Source organism: Scyliorhinus torazame, chromosome 6 (genome assembly GCF_047496885.1).
Source record: "Scyliorhinus torazame isolate Kashiwa2021f chromosome 6, sScyTor2.1, whole genome shotgun sequence".
Classification (NCBI taxonomy): Eukaryota; Metazoa; Chordata; class Chondrichthyes; order Carcharhiniformes; family Scyliorhinidae; genus Scyliorhinus; species Scyliorhinus torazame.
In genome coordinates this window covers 295076806-295096887 of record NC_092712.1, presented here as the reverse complement: position 1 = coordinate 295096887, position 20082 = coordinate 295076806, and the positions used below count along the sequence as shown (strand labels likewise).

Here is a 20082-nt window from a genome sequence, read left to right as displayed (position 1 = left end):
TCAGATGTGTCATGATGTGGAGTTATTCAAATCCCCAGCCCGTTAAAAATTATTTTTTAAAAACAAGCTGCAGATATCAGTGAGAGTTAAAAGAAAACTCTCTTTTAGTACATTCAATAGCTATTTGTTGACATTCCTTGAAAAGCCTTCAAAATGCTTGGCTTATTACAAAGAACAAAGAACATACAGCACAGGAACAGGCCCTTTGGCCCTCCAAGTCTGTGCCGGTCATGATACCACCAAGTGACCTAACCTGGAGTATATTAGCTTGCGTGCTATGTGTCTGTGCAAACTTTGGAGAAGGACAGGTTTACACTCTGTTAGGAGTAGGCCATGGTCTAATAGGTTACTGACACTTACTGTCTAGATTCATACAGCAAAATATGCCTCCACTTTTTTGAGCTACTGGTCCATCAATCAAGACGCCAAACCTTGACATGAGCCACAGGATTTCAAAGTACAGATGAAAAGTCATATCCTACATTCTAAATCATATAAACAAATAGCACAGAACTAAACTACTTGATCTGTCATTTCTGTGTCAGCTCTTTCAAATGGTTACCCAATTAATTCTACAACCCCTGCTTTTTCCAACAAAGCTCTTCAAATGTTATTTTCCCAAATATGTATCCAATTTCCCTTTAGAATCATAGAATCCCAACAGTGCAGAAAGAGGTCATTCAACCCATCGAGTCTGCACCGGCCCACCAAAAGAGCACCCTACCTAGGCCCACTCCCCCGCCCTGTCCTTGTAACCCCACCTAACCTGCACATCGCTGGGCACTAAAGGGCAATTTAGCGTGGCCAATCCACCTAACCTGTATACCTTTGAACTGTGGGAGGCACCCGGAGGAAACCCACACAGACACGGGAGAGCGTGCAAACTCCAAGGCCGGAATTGAACATGGGTTCCTGGCACTGCGAGGCAGCAGGGCTAACCATTGTGTCACCGTGCTACTGCTTCTGCTATCCTTTCAGGAAGTGCATTTCAGATTTTAATAACCCGGTTAAAAAAAACAATTCTCCTATTCTATTCCTTGGTTATATTATGAGCAAAGAAATTGAATAATCATATGTTCTTGCCTTTGTGTTTCCCTAATGTGTTAATCCACCTTTTTCAAAGCAGTTAAAAGGTTGGAAATAGCATCTGTGAATGACTGAAGCAATACAACACTAAGCTCGTTGCTAGTCTCTTGGATGCTGGCGTCAAAGCTGCCAAATAACGGGGTGGATGCAACGATATCATTTCGATTGGCCCGTGACAATATCACCGTTAATTCCTGCTTTATATCCTCGAACATCTCCCGATCATATTTCACCAGATTTTCATCACTAAGGGGATAGACAGAAGTTGGCGGATAGCAGTCCTTTGGAACTGGAAACTCAACTTTACAAAGCATGGACAGCTCAGTAAACAGTTCAAAGAGGCGACAAAGAGATCTTGAGGTGAGTGGATTCCCCAGGAAGCTGAACTCGGTCAACTTTTTACAGGGCTCCAAGGCTAGCAGCAGCAGGTTGATGTGCTCATCACCGATGTTGCACTCCTCGAGAGTCAGGCTCCTCAGAGTGCGGGACGCGCGGCCCAGCAGTTTGAAGAAGGTTGATGGGAAGAGGTCGGCTACGCTGTGTCCGCTCAAGTCCAGCACTTCCAGGTACTCAGCGTGTAGGCTGTTGGCCAGATAGGCCATGTCAGCGTGATTCAAGCCGCAGCTGGACACATTCAGGGAGCACAGAGGAGTTTTTAAAGGGCTGCAGAGCACATAAAGTAATAAGAAACAAAATCACAATTCAAATCAACAAAGAAGAAAGGCATGTAATTAAAGCCCACCTTGAATGACCTCAGGGCATCCCACAGAGCTCAGTGAAGGATGTTTGAAGCATGACCACCGTTGTCATGTGGGAAACACAGTGGGCAATTTGTGCACAGGTTCAAGGGGTTAAATAGTTTGTTGCGCAGCAAGCTCCCGGTGACCATCTGAGATTTTTAAAACTATTTTATTTTTTTATTTGCTCCTGTGATGTGGGTGTCACCAGCTGGGCCAGCATTCATTGCCCATCCCTAATTGCCCTCCAGAGGAAGTTTGAGAGTCAACCACATTGCTGTGGAGTCACACATAGACTGGACCAGGAAAGGACACTGGACTTCCTTCCCTAAAGGACATTAATGAACTTTTTCCAGATTTTTATTGAATTCAAATTTCACCATCTGCAGTGATGGGATTTGAACCCAGGTCCCCAGACTTTGAGCTGTGTCACAGGATTACTAGTCCAGTGACAATACCACTACCCCACCTCCTGATGTTGATTAAAGAAAAAATATTAGCCAGGTCACCAGAGAAAGGGCGACACAGTGGCACAGTGATTAGCACTGCTGCCTCACGGAGCTGAGGACCCGGGTTCGATCCCGGCTCCGGGTCACTGTCCGTGTGGAGTTTGTACATTCCTCCAATGACTGCGTGGGTCTCAGCCCCACAAACCCAAAAAGGTGTGCAGGGTAAGTGGATTGGCCACACTAAATTGCCTCTTAATTGGAAATTAATAATTAGGTACTCTAAACTTATTTTTCAAAAAGATCACCAGAGAAATCTCCCTTGCTTTTCTTCAAAAATAGTGCCACAGAGTCGTTCATGTCCATCTGAGGGCAGACAGGGTCTGGGTTTAACACTTCATTTGAAAGACAGATGGTAGGTTTCTCCATTCCTCGATGCCGATATCGTACTCGACGATCAGGCGGAGAATGCCTTCCGATTGCCAAGTCGGGCGACGCTGGTTTGATGCCGGTTTCCGAGTCTCTGCCCCCTCCGAAATGGCGTCATTGCGTCGCGCGCTATTGGAATGCCATTGGCGTGTCATTGGAAGGCCCTCCCCTGATGCTCTGCTCCCTATGGGCCGAGTTCCCGACCGCGTGGTTAACGTGTGGTCTGAGCGGTCGGAAACCCGGCGTGGCGGCCACGGACTGTGTTCATCGGCCAGGAGCTGTGCCGCTGACTGGGGAGGGGGCGGTGCTCGCGTGAGGTCTTGGGGGAATGGTGGGGGGTGGCCTGTGGGGCCGTATTTGGCAGACTGGGTCTACGCACGGCAGGCGGCATGTTATATGGCGCGACCGCTGCAGGTGGGCCACGGATTCCGGCCATTTTCGGTGCGGGAGCCGGAGGTTTTACCCGGCGCCGCTGCTAGCCCCTCACCGGTCCCAGAATCAATGAGGGTTCGGTGCCGAGTTTGGCATAAAATGCCCGCAAATTCTCCGTTTCAGCCAGCACTTAGCCGCTGCAATGGAGAATCCAGCCCAAGATATCTGAAAATCATTCAAACATACAAAATGTACAGCCAGTAAAAGACCATCAATCCCACTCCTCACGCATGACGGCTAATGCATCAGGGACATAGTTCCTACCTCCCACTCCCCCTGCAGCCACGCAATTTCCTGGGAAAAGCAAAAAAAAAAGGAAAATCCAGAGTAATAGGGAAATACGACTGAAAATTCCACTCTGATCTCACTCCTAAGTGATCGAAAGCGATATTCTTGAATTTAATGGTCATCAAACCCTACCTGAGAATCTTACGTATTCGTCCAGTTAGAGTAGAAAAAGCCAGGTTCAGTTCTGTAAGAAATTTCATCTCACTTAGTCTCTCTCCAATTGTCACCAGCAGAGGCTCATCCTCCTGCGTCATTCTCCGTACATCGAAGGTTCTTGCTGGGAGTGTCAGTGACTTGAGCGATGGCAATGGCACTTGGCTAAGGAGGAATTCAAAATGTTCCATTTCTATGCGAATGTTGTGGACCAACTCCAACTTTTGTAGAGCCTCGGGCTGAATGAGCTTGATGATATAAAAGAATTTCCTCAACGCCAGGCTGTCGGCCCTGAATTCAACACATCTGATCTTCAGTGGGCACTGCCGCCTCAATAACAAGGCCCCCACCACTACTTCATAGCTCCGCTGTGTCACAAATACATTCATCAGAACCTCAATTGAAATACCAGACACCAAATCATCGAGTTCACGGGCTTGAATCTCCACAAGCAAATCAAAGCAGGTCCTTGCCATCAGCTCAGTTCTCCCCCACCTCCCCAGGGCCTTTCCACAAGCGCAGGCTTGAAATTCAGTGTCACTGAGTCCCGTTAGATCGACCACTTTCAGCCTCTTCGAATATGTCATTGAACTGTTCATAACATAATCCTTCAGGCCTGTTAAACATGCTTGCAGACAAACATGACAGGTCCTGTTGCTGAGATCCTTCTCGCAGTCCACTGACTTCCCCAAGAGTTTCCCGATGTTGAATTCTGCCAGTGGCCACTTTTCTACTAAATCGTGGACCACTGCGGCCTGCTCTAGTAAATAGCTAGCTTTGAAGAGCAGAGGGTACAGGTTTTGTGCCACGTAAGCAATGCTTCTCTGAGCAACCTGGGCATCTGCTACCAAGGCCTGGGCACTGATGAAACGCAGGGTCTTCATTATTCCTCCGTTCTGTGAGTTTTGCTGCTTTCTGTTTTTAACCCAAGCTAACTTGCGTTGTTCTGAGAGGCTGAGTGACTCGTCCACATTTGTGCCGTATATTTATAGCAGCTGTTGCACCTTATCAGCTGCTCTCTTCTGGATGAGAGTCACCACTGTCATGTGCTCGAGCACATATCTATTTCAATAATAACTAGCTGGAGACTGGTCAGGGAAAGTGCAATAGCTTTAGAACTGTGACTGTGATCTCAGCACTGCACTATCTCATGGGGAAATATATTCATTAAATCTAATGAAGAAATCTAATTGATCTGCTCAATATTGCTGCTCAAACGTCACAATGGAGCACAACAGGTTTTCCATTCAAACACCCCTCTTGATCAACAACATGTCAAATATTGTAATACAACCAGAGCAAATCATGAACTGATTTAGCAGCTTTAATGTGGAGAAATGTTCCAATGTGCTTCAGAGCATGGACACTAAACAAATGAGATATGAGGAGAGGTATTAATGGCTTGGTCAAAGAGGTGGGTTTTCAGAATGATCTTAAAGGAGGACAGGGTGTTGGAAAGGTAAAGGAATTCAGTGGGGGGTGGGGGGGGGGGGGGGGGGGGGGGGGGCTTTGCAGAGCACGAGGTCTCAGCTGCTGAAGGGTTAATGTCCTACCTTGCTGCAGACAAATGTGTTTTTTCAGTCACTCCAGCTTTCTCCTCTCCTGAAGCTGCTGGCTCACACGGGACATAATCTCTTGTAGTCGTTGGTCAATGTCGGGATAACCTCTCCTGAAGATGTTGGTTCATGCTGGCATGCTGGTGGTCGGTACCACAAAAGCTAGTTTGTCAGATGTGACATTGCTATCTATACACCCTGTCCTGCCCCCTGGCAGCACCCCCCCCCCCCCCCAACCCCCACCCCGGCCCCATACCAGTCAGAGGCCAAGTGTGGTAACTCATTTATCCACATAAAGACTTCACAAACAGCAGCAATGAGATGACTGGCTGGTTAATCTGTTTCTGGGGATGGCATCTAATGGATAAATTTAGCCAGGGTATTAGGAGTATAAGCCTCGTTACCTGGCCTAAAAGTTCCAGGCCGGGATTCTCTGTCCCGCCACACCAGTTTTCTGGTGCGACACGCCCCTGCCGACAGCGGGATTCTCCGTCCCGCCAGCCAGCCAATGGGGTTTCCCATTGTGGGCAGCCCCACGCCATTGGGAAATCCCCGGGCATGGGTACGCTGCCGGCGCAACGGAGAATCCCGATAGTGGAGAATCCAGCCCCTAAACTTTACACTGGATATCAATGGCACGCAACCTGAATATTGTTGCACTAAAGGTAAATCCTTAAGAAATAACACATACTCATCACAATACCAGCTATTCTGTTTCTCTGAGAACAGGAGTTCACCTTGGCGGTCAATCTGCCAACAAGCCTTTTGGTACAAGCCCTTTGGCGGCTTCTGGATGACTGCCCTGCTCACCCTAACCACTGCAGCAAAGATGTTGTGTATTCTGAAATGGAAGAGAAAATGCTGGAAAATCTCAGCAGGTCTGGCAGCAGCTGTAGGGATAGAAAAGAGGTAACGTTTTGAGTCCAATGACTCTTTGTTAAAGCTAACAGACAGAGAAAGTAGGAAATATTTATACCATTGGAGTGAGAATGAAAGATGAGTCATAGCCACAGAAACCCAGGGAAACTGGGTGCTAATGGCCACAGAAACCAACGGAAAAGAGTGCTAATGGCAGCCCCCAGAGAGAACAAAAGATGTGAAAGGTCAAACAGCAGAGAAACTAACATCGGAGGGTGAACTGTGACAGATGTAGATGTGGGGGGAGGGGAAGGGGGAAGCAAAAAGGAGAAAAAGTAAAGAAAGGTGGATAACCTGGGGGGAGGGGGGGGGGGGGGCGTTAAATACATATTATGAAAGACAAAAAAGAAAGAAATGGTAAAACATTTAAATGGGATGAATATAAGTGGGTTGAGGAGGGGTAGAGCTATTCATCTGAAGTTGTTGAATTCGATGTTGAGACCGGAAGGCTGTAGCGTGCCTAACTGGAAGATGAGATGTTGTTCCTCCAGTTTGCGTTGAGCTTCATTGGGACATTGCAGCAGGCCAAGGACAGACATGTGGGCATGGGAGCAGGGTCTTTTGTTAAAATGGCAAGCAACGGGAAGGTCAGGGTCCTGAATGCGCACAGACCGAAGATGCTCAGCAAAGCGATCACCCAGTCTGCGTTTGGTCTCTCCGATATAGAGGAGACCACATTGGGAGCAGCGAATGCAGTAGACCAAATTGGAAGAGATGCAAGTGAAACGCTGCTTAACCTGGAATGAGTGTTTTGGGCTTGGGATGATAAGCAGGCAAGAGGTAAAGGGGCAGGTGGTACACCTTCTGCGATTGCATGGGGAGGTGCCATGGGTGATGGGAGAGGTACTGGGTATGGTCGAGGGGTGGACTAGATTATCTCAGGGGGAACGGTCTCTGTGGAATGCTGACAGAGCTCCCTCACTCCCTCCTTAAAAGCCTCTGTATGCAAAGCATAATCTTCCACCATTTTCGCCAACTAGCGTGATGTCACCACCACTTCCCTTCACTCCCTCTGTAAAAGGATTTCCGTATGTTGTGTATTCTGTTGCTTTGTACTGCTTTTGGCTCTGGTCTTGTGCCATATGGGCTGAAACCTGTTTTAACCCATTCAATTGGTAAGTTATTACCTCACTGTCCTTCCCAATACAAGCCAGTGGGTTCACAGTTCCTTCCCCAGATGTCTCCTGGCTGGGGCCCCTTGCAGGAATCTCAAGGTCACGCTTGAAATAACCAAATCAGCATGACTCCACTTTGTTATCTCTAATATTGTTATCAATCCTCATAGCTGAGAGGAGGTACGTTTTTTAGCCTTAATCAGGAGAAACTTATATATTTTACCTGATGCAAGCACTTCTGCAATTTAATTAATGTTACAAAACCTACTAATGTTATCAAAGCTATGACTTGGCTAAATTAACCATCATGCTCGCTATGCTGATACTACACAGTTCTTCTTTCGCCTCGATGTTCCATCTTCTACCAACTGCCAATCTCCTTGCACCGAGCTATGCCATAACCAGTTTGCATATATTATTATTTAAAAAAGGAACAGTTACATGGTTAAAAAGTAATTGTAGTTTAAAGGTAAATAATATGTCCGCTTAAAGGAGATATATCGGGCATGATTCAACAGAAACATTTCTAAGTGTCATTTAGGACGTGTTTGGCAGGGTGTTTCTCAACGGCTGCGTTGGCGATATCGCAGCCTCTATTCAACGACACTTAGAGCCAAATATGAGCCCCCACAAGATTCTCACCATGACTGGCTCACTCGCCATCTGATTAGCCTGACCTGTGCCTCAACCTCTCACCACTAACAAGAGGCCGCTGCTTTTAAACACTCCTTCCGCACGCACTCCCAGTCAACACACATGCATGGCAAAATACAGACCTGCTCCTCACTTTGGCGATGCTGACCTGACCAGGCATCTCGACGCCATTAATGAGAGATGGGCCATCCTGGTTTCCCAGATCTAATGCAGATAATAGGACACAGCCGTGACATTCAAGAGGGGATTGGAGGAGCCCCAAAGGCCTTCGGGGACAGGAGATGGTACCGATAATGCATGGCACCGAGGCCAACTCTGCTAGGGTACTGACCACTGTCTAAAACCTGGAGCACAGGTCCGCATCTTGAGTAGTTGCGCTCAAGGCATGGTTCAGTCCATGTCCTCCGTGGTTGAGGGGCTCGACATCATTTCCCAGTCACTGATGCACATATCTCAGTCGCAGGTGGACATTGCCAAAACACTCAAGTTCCTAAGGACCATTGCTGAGGGCATCGAGACCACATGCAGATAATGGGGAGCCACCAGGACTGGCAGAGCCAGGTGACTCAGAGGCCTTTGGAACTTGCTCCAGCTGCTGCCCGTCCATCCCATGGAGTCCCCCAGGGCCCAATCGGCACTGTCAGGGAGGAGGAAGCCCTAGGGGCCAATCCGGGCCTGCCACCAAGGAGACAACAGCGGTCTCCAGGTCTTCTGACACCGACACATCTCAAGGGCAGCGGGCAGAAGAGGGTGGTACAGTGATGCCTGCGACACCAGTAAGTCGACCAGGGCCCTCCAGCTCCAAGACCTCCAGAGAACGTCTGCAAAGAGGCCACATGCGTGAAAAGCAGCAGGCTGCCTCCATCTCTGATGTGCATCCTGGGGGCACACCTAGACATAACACTAAACCACAAAAGATCAAGAAGAGTGAGGGGCACTGAATTGGTGCTGGGGTTTTCACTACCTGTAGCTAGGAGGAATGGAAATGTAAAATGTTCACTTTTGAAACATGTAGCACCTGACACATGTGAAGCCTCTGTCACGTTAACCTTCACAGCAGGCCTACCTGCACCCCCATCCACTGTTGCCCTCCATTTCTCCCCCTGCCCAAGGACTGCAGTACAAGATCAAAAGCCCCGATGCAGGCCACGTTCAGAGAATGGCTGTGAGCAGGATGATAGGAGTCAGACTTTACAGAAACTAAGCACCAGGATTTTCTTCACAGCAAGTTATCATCACTCTCCTGCCTTGTATAGTGACCGACTGACAGTGGCGACACAGGCCCATCACCCGAGGGTGATGTTACACAGACCTTTGGAGGGTGGAACAGCGTGGTCGGGGAGGGGGTGGTGTGATGGGGGGTGGGGAATGGGAGGCGGGGGGAAAGAGGGAAATGAGGGAGAGGGTGATTGGGGGAAGGAGGGAAATGAGGGGGGAAGGGGGTTTTTGGCAGGGAGGGTTGAGCTGACGGAAACAGTCTTGCCTTATGAGAACCTGGTGACGATGGGGGCCTCCCTGGTCCTCCAGGCACATCGGCCCCTTGCCGCTGCCTGTCATCTATTCTCCGGCTCCTCCTCAGGCTCATTCCACTGCCCTTCTTGGTCCACAACATCCTCCACCTCCTCAAATGAAGCCACATGTCCCTCCTCCTCTTCCAGATTGTCATCCCGCTACTGTGCCTGGTTGTGGAGGGCACAGCAGACCATCACAAATCAGGAGACTCTCTGTGGGTGGCTGTACTGCAGGGCATCACCAGAGCGGTTCAGGCAGTGGAACCACATTTTCAGCAGTTGATGCCCTGCTGAATGACAGCACGGGTGGCAAGATGGGCCTCATTATAATGGGTCTCGTCTTCGATCTGAGGCCTCCACACCTGCATCATCAGCCATGACCTCAGTGGGTATCAATTAACCCCCAAGAGCCAAATCGTCAACCTGGGGTGGTCCTCGAAGACATGAACGATCTCCAAGTTCCCCGGGAAGTAGTTGTCATGCTCCCTGGGTAGCATGTGTGCATGACTCAGAGATGCTGCTCCCACACGATCGGAACATTCAGGGAGTGCAACCCTTTCCTGTTAATAAAGGGCAGTCCCTGATGTCCCGGTGGGCGCAAGGCGACATGCATGCTACTGATTGTCCCCTGGACCTGGGCATCCCAGTGATGCCGGAAAATCCTGCAACCCGGGCATCTTGGTGGACAGGGTATCCATCACCTCCCAGATGTACCTGTGGGCTATAGATGGTGATATGCCACACAGACCCCTGCTTGAGCCCTGGAATTAATCAGAGGCATAAAGGCTGAGGGCTGCGTTGATCTTCACGGCCACTGGTGATGAATGTGATATAAAATAGTTAGTTTAAATATTAGTTACAGTAATGTAGATGTAGGCCAGTTTAATTCTAGTGAGTTCACAAAAGACAAAGAACAAAGGATTTCAGAAAGCATGGCAAGGAAGGGGGGAGGGGTGTCTGGTAGAGGATTGGAAAAGGATGCTGGGTAACAAGAGGCCCAGGGTTAAGGAATGAGAAGTGAGCCAATTAGAATGTATGGCCAGGTCAGGAGGGGTATAGGATGATATGACCTATGGGAATCTGTATGTGAAACTTGATGCCATTTGAATGTATTTGCAGAGATCCCTTTGTCTCCGAACTCATTCGTTTCCAAGGGGTCCAGGAGACTGGTTCTGTGCTCTGTGTCCCTGAGAAGCGAGTCAGACTTGCAAGTTGGTTAAAAATAAATAATACTATGCCTACAAATCCATCTCGAGTTTTATTGAGGCCAGACTGATGGGTAAAGAATTCAACATTTGTCATTTGGTGCCGAAAACCCGGGATTTCTCCAGACGGTTACCGACCAACTGAGAAATCAGAATTAGACTGATTTTGGACAAGGAAAGTGGAAACGGGCCCACAATGTGTGTAGCTGGAAAATGACACACATTGGTTTTCCCCTCTTCTCATGGTCTGATTGGTCTGGTCACTCGTGGTTGGTACGGAAAGATCGTCTCGACGAAATCAAAGGTCAGTCTGGGGATTAGAAAATTTAACTGATAGGATATCATAAATTGATAGTTCGGTTTTGGGTTAATTTTGGAATTGATGGGACATCGAATTGATAGTTTAATTCCATATGTGTGTAGTTTGGGGATTGATGGGACATCGAATTGATGGTTTAATTCCATATGTGTGTAATTTCGGGATTGATGGGACATCAAATTGATGGTTTAATTCCATGTGTGTGTGTTTTGGAATTGATGTGACATCGGATGATGGTTTAATTCCATGTGTGAGTGTTTTTGATGAACTGATGGGACCTCAGAAAGGAGGGTTCAGTTCCATGAGTGTTTTTAAATCTATAGTTGATTAAGCTAAAATTGTATCGTTGGACTGTAGTGGCAAGAAACGCAGTCTTGAGGACTAGTTAGAGATTATGGGGAAATGTTTGGATAAATTTCAAATCAAAAGAACATCCAGAGAACTGGATACTGCATGTTAGTTAAAGCAGAAGTCTCTCAAAGGGTTAACAGCAGCCAAAGTTAAAGACTACAGACAGTGCTTCTCACACGGGCCTTGAGATAACAGCAGCAGCCTGTGGTGTAATCGGATACCTTTCTTTCGAGTCAATGAAACTCCAGCAAAGTTACGTTTTGAATTAATTAAAGGAAACCAGTGGATTTCTCCACCTCTTTGATAAAAGTTAATTATTTTAGCAAGCAATTGATTGAAATTGCCAGAATCTTAAGTTTGAATCACTTGAAATAATGTTCATTTCATTTTATTTGTGAATTAATAGAAACTTAAAGAAACTCACTGACACCATTTTAAAAAGTGTAAATCTGGAGATGACAGTTGAGTTTGCTCCGGTATAAATCACCGCAGCTAACTGCTCCCGCATTGATAGCAGCCAACATTTTGTGAATGTAAGAAAAACTTGTTAAAAAAAAAATTGTTAAGATAATGAATTAATTAAGTTGTAAACGTTATACAAGTTTGTGTTAAGCAAATCGTAAATTCAGTTCTGAGTTGAGATCAGAGCTAAGCTTGCAGTTTGCAGTAATTCAACTTGAATTTTCAAACATTTTAAGTTTTAAAAGAACACTGCTAAAACCTTTTAAATAATTTTGCCAAGTAGGAAAAATTGCCATTGGCAAATAAATTTTTTTTTAAAAAGAGAGCCAAAGTATGAAAGCTAAAGAGTTAATTAGATTATGGAGACAATATTGTCAACAGGAGAGGGATAAGATCATGTTATTAAGTTGGCAACAAAATGCCCTTAAAATGGGGATTCCAATTAGTGAAAGGGGGAACCAGAAAACTCTGGAGATCTTGAAAAAGGAGTGTGCATTCAAAAAACATGCAAGTAAAGAGAGGGTGGACTCGAGTAAAAAAAATGAGCTACGTAGTTCAATGGCTGGCCTTGCATTGACAGAAGGAGATGAGGACCCAGAGAATTGGACCATGTCGGCCAGAGTCCCGACTGCACCAGTAGCATTGTCTGCACTATTTCCGGAACCACCAGGGTATCATAATTTATATCCAGTCACTGCTCCTTAGATTCAAATCATGCCAGCCTCTCCAGCCCCTTTGGTTGATAGCTTGGGTCCTATTTCAGCACCTTCACCATTTATTAGAGAAGGGGAGCTCTCTTCAACAAGCCCCGTTAGCTCTAGGACCCGATCTCGGACAATGAGAGAGGGGCCTGATCCTATCCAGAAACAATCACGCATACCACCTAGATCCCTTCAGACCGATATGGTAGGACAGAAAAGTATGAGAACAAAGAAAGAGGATGGGAATGGTTCTGAGGAGCTGGAGCTCCCCCTTGTGGAAGGGAAGGATGTCGAAGTCTTTGAAGAGCCATAGGAATCCGCTAGAGCGCCCCCTAGTGGGACTCTGAGACAGTTGCCGATTAGGAAAATACCAAACCCTGATGCTGTAACGGCAGCCGCCCAGCCCACAATAGACGTTTTTTCCCATGGAGACCCAGTGAGATGATGGCTATTCTGGCTGCAATCCCAGACAGGAAGAAATCTCCTGCTGCTTTTGTGGATTAACTGAGAACTACCATCTCAGTTTATCAAACTGATTCAAGGGACCTCTGGGCCCTAGTCCAGCAGGTTTTAACCCCAGCAGAGTACCGCAATCATCTCAATCACTTGAATTATGCTAGCCACGCCGCACTTCAGCAAGCCCATGCTTTAGACGATGATAAACGGGCACAAATCCTGAATGCGTTGAATGTCACATTTCAAAAGCCCAGAAACATTTCTGCTATCTTAGGCCTCAAACCTAAAAAGACTGAAGTGCCAGAGGAATTTCTGGAACATTTTAATGAAATCTACCGTGGGCAGTCAGGCGACCTGCCATACCAAAATGGTCAGAATTCCCCTCAATATTGTGCTATGTTAATGCATTGCCTCCCACCTGCCGTGAAATGTAATAACATGAATTGGACAGAGAACGACCCTTCTCAGATGGCCAGGGCAGTCAGATTTTATTGGAAGGAGGATGTAGGCCAGGAAGGAGGCTCAGTTACAAAGATTAAGACTGAGTATGTAATGAAAAAGGATGATCTGAGACTCCAACCAGCGGCAGATACGGTGGCTTACCAGCTAGAACCTCAATATTGTGAACTTGGGTGGGTGGATCAACACGGGGGAGGATATCAAACCCACCCAAATGGACCCTCAGCTCCTCTTTATGGCCCACCGTATGCACCAACAGCTTCACAACTGACGCCCAATCTGAGGGGCCATTGGTCTACTGGGAAAAGAGGACGGGGCAGATATAGAGGGAACAATACATGTTTTAATTGTGGCCGTGCAGATCACTGGCAACAGGAATGCCCCTTTAAAAGACGGGCAGCAGAAGGAGACTACCCGACCCAAAGGAGGGGGTACCCACCAAGGGGAGGACAGACAAGGTCCACTGACTTCTCCCAGGCAAACCCTTTCCCAACACAAGACTGACTAGCTAATTTAGTCATAAGGACTCTCCAATCGGACAGGGAACCTATTATTTCTCTGCAGATAGGAGATCAACACTGCCCATTTATAATCGATACTGGAGCAGCCATGTCTTCGGTGCAATCAGAACTTCGACTACCACTATCCGACCACACCCAGCATTTGTCGGGGTTCCAAGGACAGGTGTGTGAGTATCCTATTTCTGAACCTGTGACAGTCACTTATGAGAATAAGTCTACGGATCATCAGTGCCTACTGGATTGGACTGTAACTTGTTGGCCCGAGATTTACTGTGTATCTTCCAGCTACAGCTAGAGTGCGGAGACGAAGGGGTAATGGTTCAATCATGGAGACAACAGAGCTATATTTCTATCACTCCCCAGTGGTGGACGTTAGACATTGAACATTCACTGCACCACGTTACCCTGGCCTATGACAGAACCGGACAAAACAGGGAGTTGGAGGACAAATACCGGCCGTTAATTGAGACCGAATGGCCAGTCAAGGTTACAGCCACAGTCACGGGAAAAGGATGTACAGCCGATTTTGTTACAATACCACCACATTTATGGCCACAGTCAGCTTCTGTGGGCCCTCATATTACACGTCAAGTCCACGACCAGTACCATGCCAACGCCTATGGTAAGGAGGCCATGATGTGGAGATGCCGGCGTTGGACTGGGGTGAGCACAGTACGAAGTCTTACAACACCAGGTTAAAGTCCAACAGGTTTATTTCGATGTCACTAGCTTTCGGAGCGCTGCTCCTTCCTTAGGTGAATGAAGAGGTCTGTTCCAGAAACACATATATAGACAAATTCAAAGTCTAGCTCCAAAAGCTAGTGACATCAAAACAAACCTGTTGGACTTTAACCTGGTGTTGTAAGACTTCGTACTATGGTAAGGAGGGCAGTGGATCATTCAGACCCAACAGAGTACGCACTTCAAGTCATGCCAGACGGCACTTCCATAAAATATTTTGAGGTCCCTGAAACGATTAACACTCAACTTCAGCCAACCCACAGCTCTGGAAGAATAGGGGATTCCTTACCTCGGCCGGCACGGAAATATCCCACCGGGGTTTAGTTAATGACCTCCTGCAGGCCCTCCTTATGCCCGCGCAGATTTCCATCATTAAATGCGCTGCCCATACAAACGGTAAGACCCCAATTGACGTTGGTAATGAACAAGCAGATTGTGCAACGCGGACTGCCGCGCAAATTCAGCAAGTGATGGTGCCTAAAATGTTAAGTCAGACTAAACGATCTGCTATAAATAGGGCTGCTTCTGACAAGCCAATGCCAACCATCCAAGATGTCATAAGGTTACAGGAGGACGCTCCTGAGAGTGATAAACAAATGTGGAAACAGTTAGGTTGTACATATGATTCTGTTTCCTCTTTATGGGCCACGCCAGCATATCAGACTTGTATGTCTGATGTACTAGCTTTATGGGTCATCGAATTTGTACACTTTGCAACTCATTGTGGGGCTCGGGGGACTAGTGATTTGTTGTTGGGCACTTGGTGGCACCCTAAAATGCAGGGGTTGGCCCAGAGTATCAGTAATCGGTGTTGGTTTGTCAGCAATATAACACCGGAAAGGTATCCCTTGTGGTATGGGGCAAACCCCGTTGCCAGTGGTCCCTTTGAGACGCTCCAAATGGATTACATTGAGTTGGAAAGGTGTCAATGTTATAAATATGTTTTGGTCATTGTGGATGTGTTCAGCAGATGGGTCAAGACGTATCCGACTACCGATAATAAAGCTGCTACTGTGGTTAAAGTTCTGATGCGGGAAATCATTACCCGCGCTGTTTTACAGGTGTGAAGCATGATGGGGTGGCTACGCACCACCTGTGTAATCTTCGGCCTCGCCTTGCTTGGAGTGACATCGGCGATGGACATGAAAAAGGGAAATATCAACTACATCTGTAACCCCAACCAAACTACAAGGACATTTTGTTTATGCAGAGGTGACGTTCTTCGCTGCCCCCATATACGAGGACATAGTATCGACTCATGGAAGGTCATCATGTTAATGGATAATGCAGGACTCATGAAGCAATTGCACCGGTCCCGGCGATGGGAAGGGAACATTGCATGGACATTGCGTTGTTTTTGGAGTACATGTAAATTTGATTTTGGATGTGTTAAGATTGGTGCCATAACGGTAAAGTCAGACCATCAGAGGAGGGTAGGAAGAGGTTGTGAGAGAGAGAGGGGGACAAGAGAGAGGATGGGGCGTGTGAGGAGGGGAGTACTACAACTAGAATGTAGTGTCGTGTTGGGTGTTCTGCTACACAGACGAACCAACACGGTTGCAGATGGTACAACTCTGTTTTATTACTATCAATAACAACATCTGTAAACTTGTTACTGTGGTTCGTTCATTACCCTTTAACCTGTCGACCCAGCCCTAACACTATCTTGGAGAGGCACTCAGCACATGGTGAATGTCTGAGTGGCTTGCTGTGAGCTCTGTGCCCTGAGCTGTCTCCTGCTGGAATGAGCGGGCACTGTGGTATTCCCCGTTTTATAGTGCGTGTGCCCTTGCTTGTGATTGGCTGTGATGTTGCGTGTGTGTTGATTGGTCCGTTGATCTGTCCATCAGTGTGTATGTGTGTTTGCACCATGATGTTTATCTGAATATCATGACATCCCCCTTTTTTAATATATGATATGAAATATGTGCCTATGTGATAATAAATATAGATGTGTACTGAGCGCAGCTGAATGTGTGTGTGCAATATCTACAACATGTACATGAGGCTAAACTATATACATAGGAAGGTGTCAGATGCAACATAGCTACGAGGTTGTATCATAAACAAAACAAGTGTAAACATCAAGCATCAAAACGAACTCCTGTAACGACTAAAAGAGAAACATGTTAACATGGTGGCATAAAACTTTAGTGAGTCCAATGTTCAAACAGGCTCATAAGTCCAGCCTAGTAGGTGGGCGACGAATTCGGGTTGACCGCCTCAAGGGTGGGTCAGGATCCACCAGCTGAAGAATGGGCCTGGCCACAGGCGACAGAGGAATGGGCATGGTGGCAGGAAGCTCCACAAAGTCGACATCAGGAACAACAGGAGGGCGTGGCACCGGTGTATGATCACGTAGCGAGCGCGGAAGCGATTGCGCTGACGAATGGAGCCATCAGGCATGCGAACCAGGAACGAGTGGGGAGCCACGCGTCGGAGAACTTCGGCAGTTGGCAACCAGCCACCCTCTGGTAGGTGGATACGGACGTTGTCTCCAGGCGCCAAGGCAGGAAGATCAGTTGCCCAAGTGTCATGTGCCACCTTCTGCTGAGCACGCTGCTGTCGCATCCTTTGCAGTACTGGAGCTTAGTCGGGTGTAGGAACAAGAATGGATGGCACAATGGTCCTGAGGGCGCAACCCATCAACAGCTGGGCTGGTGAGAGGCCAGTGACTAGTGGGGCCGAGCAATAGGCCAGCAGGGCTAAACAGAAGTCAGATCCGGCATCAGCAGCCTTGCAGAGGAGCCGCTTGATGATATGAACGCCCTTTTCTGCCTTGCTATTGGACTGGGGATGCAGAGGGCTGGGCGTCACGTGTGTGAAGCCATACGAAGCAGCGAAAGAAGACCATTCTTGGCTTGCAAAACAGGGCCCATTGTCCGACATGACAGTAAGCGGAATGCCTTGGCGAGAAGGTCTCTTTGCATGCCCTGATGACAGCGGACGATGTCAAATTGTGGAGGCGCATGACCTCTGGATAATTTGAAAAGTAATCTATGATGATGGCATAGTCCCTGCCAAGCGCAGAAAAAGGTCCACACCCACCTTCGCCCAGGGGGACGTCACCAACTCATGGGGCTGAAGCGTCTCAGGGGGTTGCGCCGGCTGAAACCTTTGGCAGGTGGGGCAGTTGAGCACCATGTTGGCAATGTCGTCGCTGATGCCCGGCGAGTAGACAGCTTCTCGGGCCCTCCGCCTGCACTTTTCAACCCCGAGATGGCCTTTGTGTAGTTGTTCGAGGACCAGCCTGTGCATGCTGTGTGGAATCACAATCCGGTCCAACTTTAGGAGGACACCGTCAATGACAGCCAAGTCATCCCGGACATTGTAGAATTGTGGGCACTGTCCTTTGAGCTACCCTCCCGTCATGTGGCGCATCACAAGTTGTAGAAGGGGGTCAGCCGCAGTCTCCCGGCGAATACGGGCCAGACTTGAATCATTAGCTGGCAGATTGGCTGATGTGAAGGCCACATGTGCTTCGACCCGACATACGAACCCCTCCGATTCGGGCGGTGTGCTCACTGCTCTGGACAGGGCATCCGCGATGATGAGGTCCTTTCCCGGGGTGTAGACCAGTTGGAAGTCGTACCTCCGGAGCTTGAGCAGAATGCGCTGGTGGCGAGGGGTCATCTCATTCAGGTCCTTTTATATGATGCTGACCAGGGGGCGATGGTTGGTTTCCACGGTGAACTGAGGGAGACCATACACGTAGTCGTGGAACTTATCTATGCCGGTTAACAAACCCAGGCACTCCTTCTCGATCTGCACATAGCGCTGTTCTGTGGGGGTCATGGCCCACGAGGCATAGGCGATCGGGGCCCATGATGCAGTGTCATCCCGTTGAAGGAGTACCGCCCCAATGCCGGACTGGATGGCATCAGTCGAGATCTTCGTATCTCGAGAGGTGTCGAAGAACGTCAATACCGGGGCTGTGGTGAGCTTAATTTTGAGCTCTTCCCATTCCTTCTGGTGTGCGGGCAGCCACTGGAACTCCGTGGTCTTCTTCACTAGGTGGCAAAGAGCCGTTGTGTGGGAGGCAAGGTTGGGAATGAACTTCCCCAGGAAGTTGACCATCCCGAGAAAGCGTAGCACTGCTTTCTTGTCTGCCGGCTGCGGCATGGCTGTAATGGTGCTCACTTTGTCTGCATCCGGACGCACTCCTGACCGGGATATGTGGTCCCCCAGAAACTTCAGCTCAGTTTGGCCAAAATAACACTTGGCTTGGTTGAGGCACAGGCCGTGTTCTCGTATCCGAGCAAAGACACGCTGGAGACGACTGATGTGCTCCTGTGGTGTGGTGGACCAGATGATGACGTCGTCAACATAGACGCGCACCCCTTCGATGCCCTCCATCATCTGTTCCATGATTCTGTGAAATACCTCGGATGCCGAGATGATGCCCAAACGGCATTCCGTTGTAGCAGTACCTGCTGAAAGGAGTGTTGAAGGTGCACAGCTTCCTGCTGGACTGATCCAGTTGAATCTGCCAAAAGCCCTTCGAGCCATCAAGCTTTGTAAAGATTTTAGCCCGGGCCATTTCGCTCGTGATCTCTTCCCATTTGGGTATGGGGTAGTGTTCCCTCATGATGTTGTTGTACAGGTCTTTCGGGTCGATGCAGATCCGGAGTTCGTCAGAGGGCTTTTTAACGCACACCATGGAGCTGACCCATGGCGTGGGCTCCGTGACCCGGGATAGCACTCCTTGGTCCTGGAGATCCTGCAGCTGCTGCTTGAGGCGGTCTTTGAGTGGTGCTGGGACTCTACGAGGTACGTGAATGACCGGGGTGGTGTCCGGTTTGAGTCGTATTCTGTAAGTGTAGGGCAGTGTGCCCATGCACTCGAACGCCTCCTGGTTGTGGGCGAGGAGCGAGTGGAGCTGTGCCTTAAATTCTGCATCCGGGAAGTCTGACGTGCCTTCTGGAGACAGAGCGTGTAACCGCTGAATGAGGTGGAGAACCTTGCACGCCTGTGCGCCTAGCAGGGAGTCCTTTGATGATCCAACTATCTCATAGGACAGTGATGCTGTATATGCATTGTGTGTCACCTGGAGCTGGCAGGATCCCATGGCCGGGATAACGTTTCCATTGTAGTCGACCACCTTACAACGGGATGGCCGAATCGGTGGTCTGACCTTCAAGGCGTAGAAGGCTGACCATGCTATTAGGTTGGCGGAGGCACCAGTGCCTAAACGGAATGTGATTGGTGATTGGTTGACCGTTAGGGTGGCACACCATTCATCACCCGGATTGACACTGTTCACTGGCATCGGCTGGTGGGTCCTGCTTGGAGACATCCGGTTCCTGTCGATGAACACAACACGGAAGGCTTCCCGGTCGTCTGTATCACCAGTCTGTATATCGTCAGGGTATGACTCGGTGTATGGAGGCTGAATGCTCCGCACGTCACTGCGAGGCTGGCGGAATTGGAGCGTTGGCAGGTTGAGCTGCTCGACAGCAGGCAGCGTTGTGGCCCATCCTGCCACAGCGGAGGCATTGTCGGTTCTTTGCTGGACATTGCCGCTTTAAATGTGCGGATCCAC

The 20082-nt window shown here is 48.4% G+C and overlaps 1 protein-coding gene across 1 annotated transcript; it reads right to left on the bottom strand.

Moving 5' to 3' along the window:
* Positions 1–444: 444 nt before the first annotated feature.
* Positions 445–4503, bottom strand: LOC140425516 (leucine-rich repeat-containing protein 14B-like). The gene is made up of 2 exons (XM_072509890.1): positions 3551–4503; positions 445–1749 (listed from the first exon to the last, which is right to left on the bottom strand). The coding sequence occupies exons 1-2, from the start codon at positions 4453–4455 to the stop codon at positions 1104–1106; spliced, it is 1551 nt and encodes a 516-aa protein (XP_072365991.1). The 5' UTR covers positions 4456–4503; the 3' UTR covers positions 445–1103.
* Positions 4504–20082: the final 15579 nt, after the last annotated feature.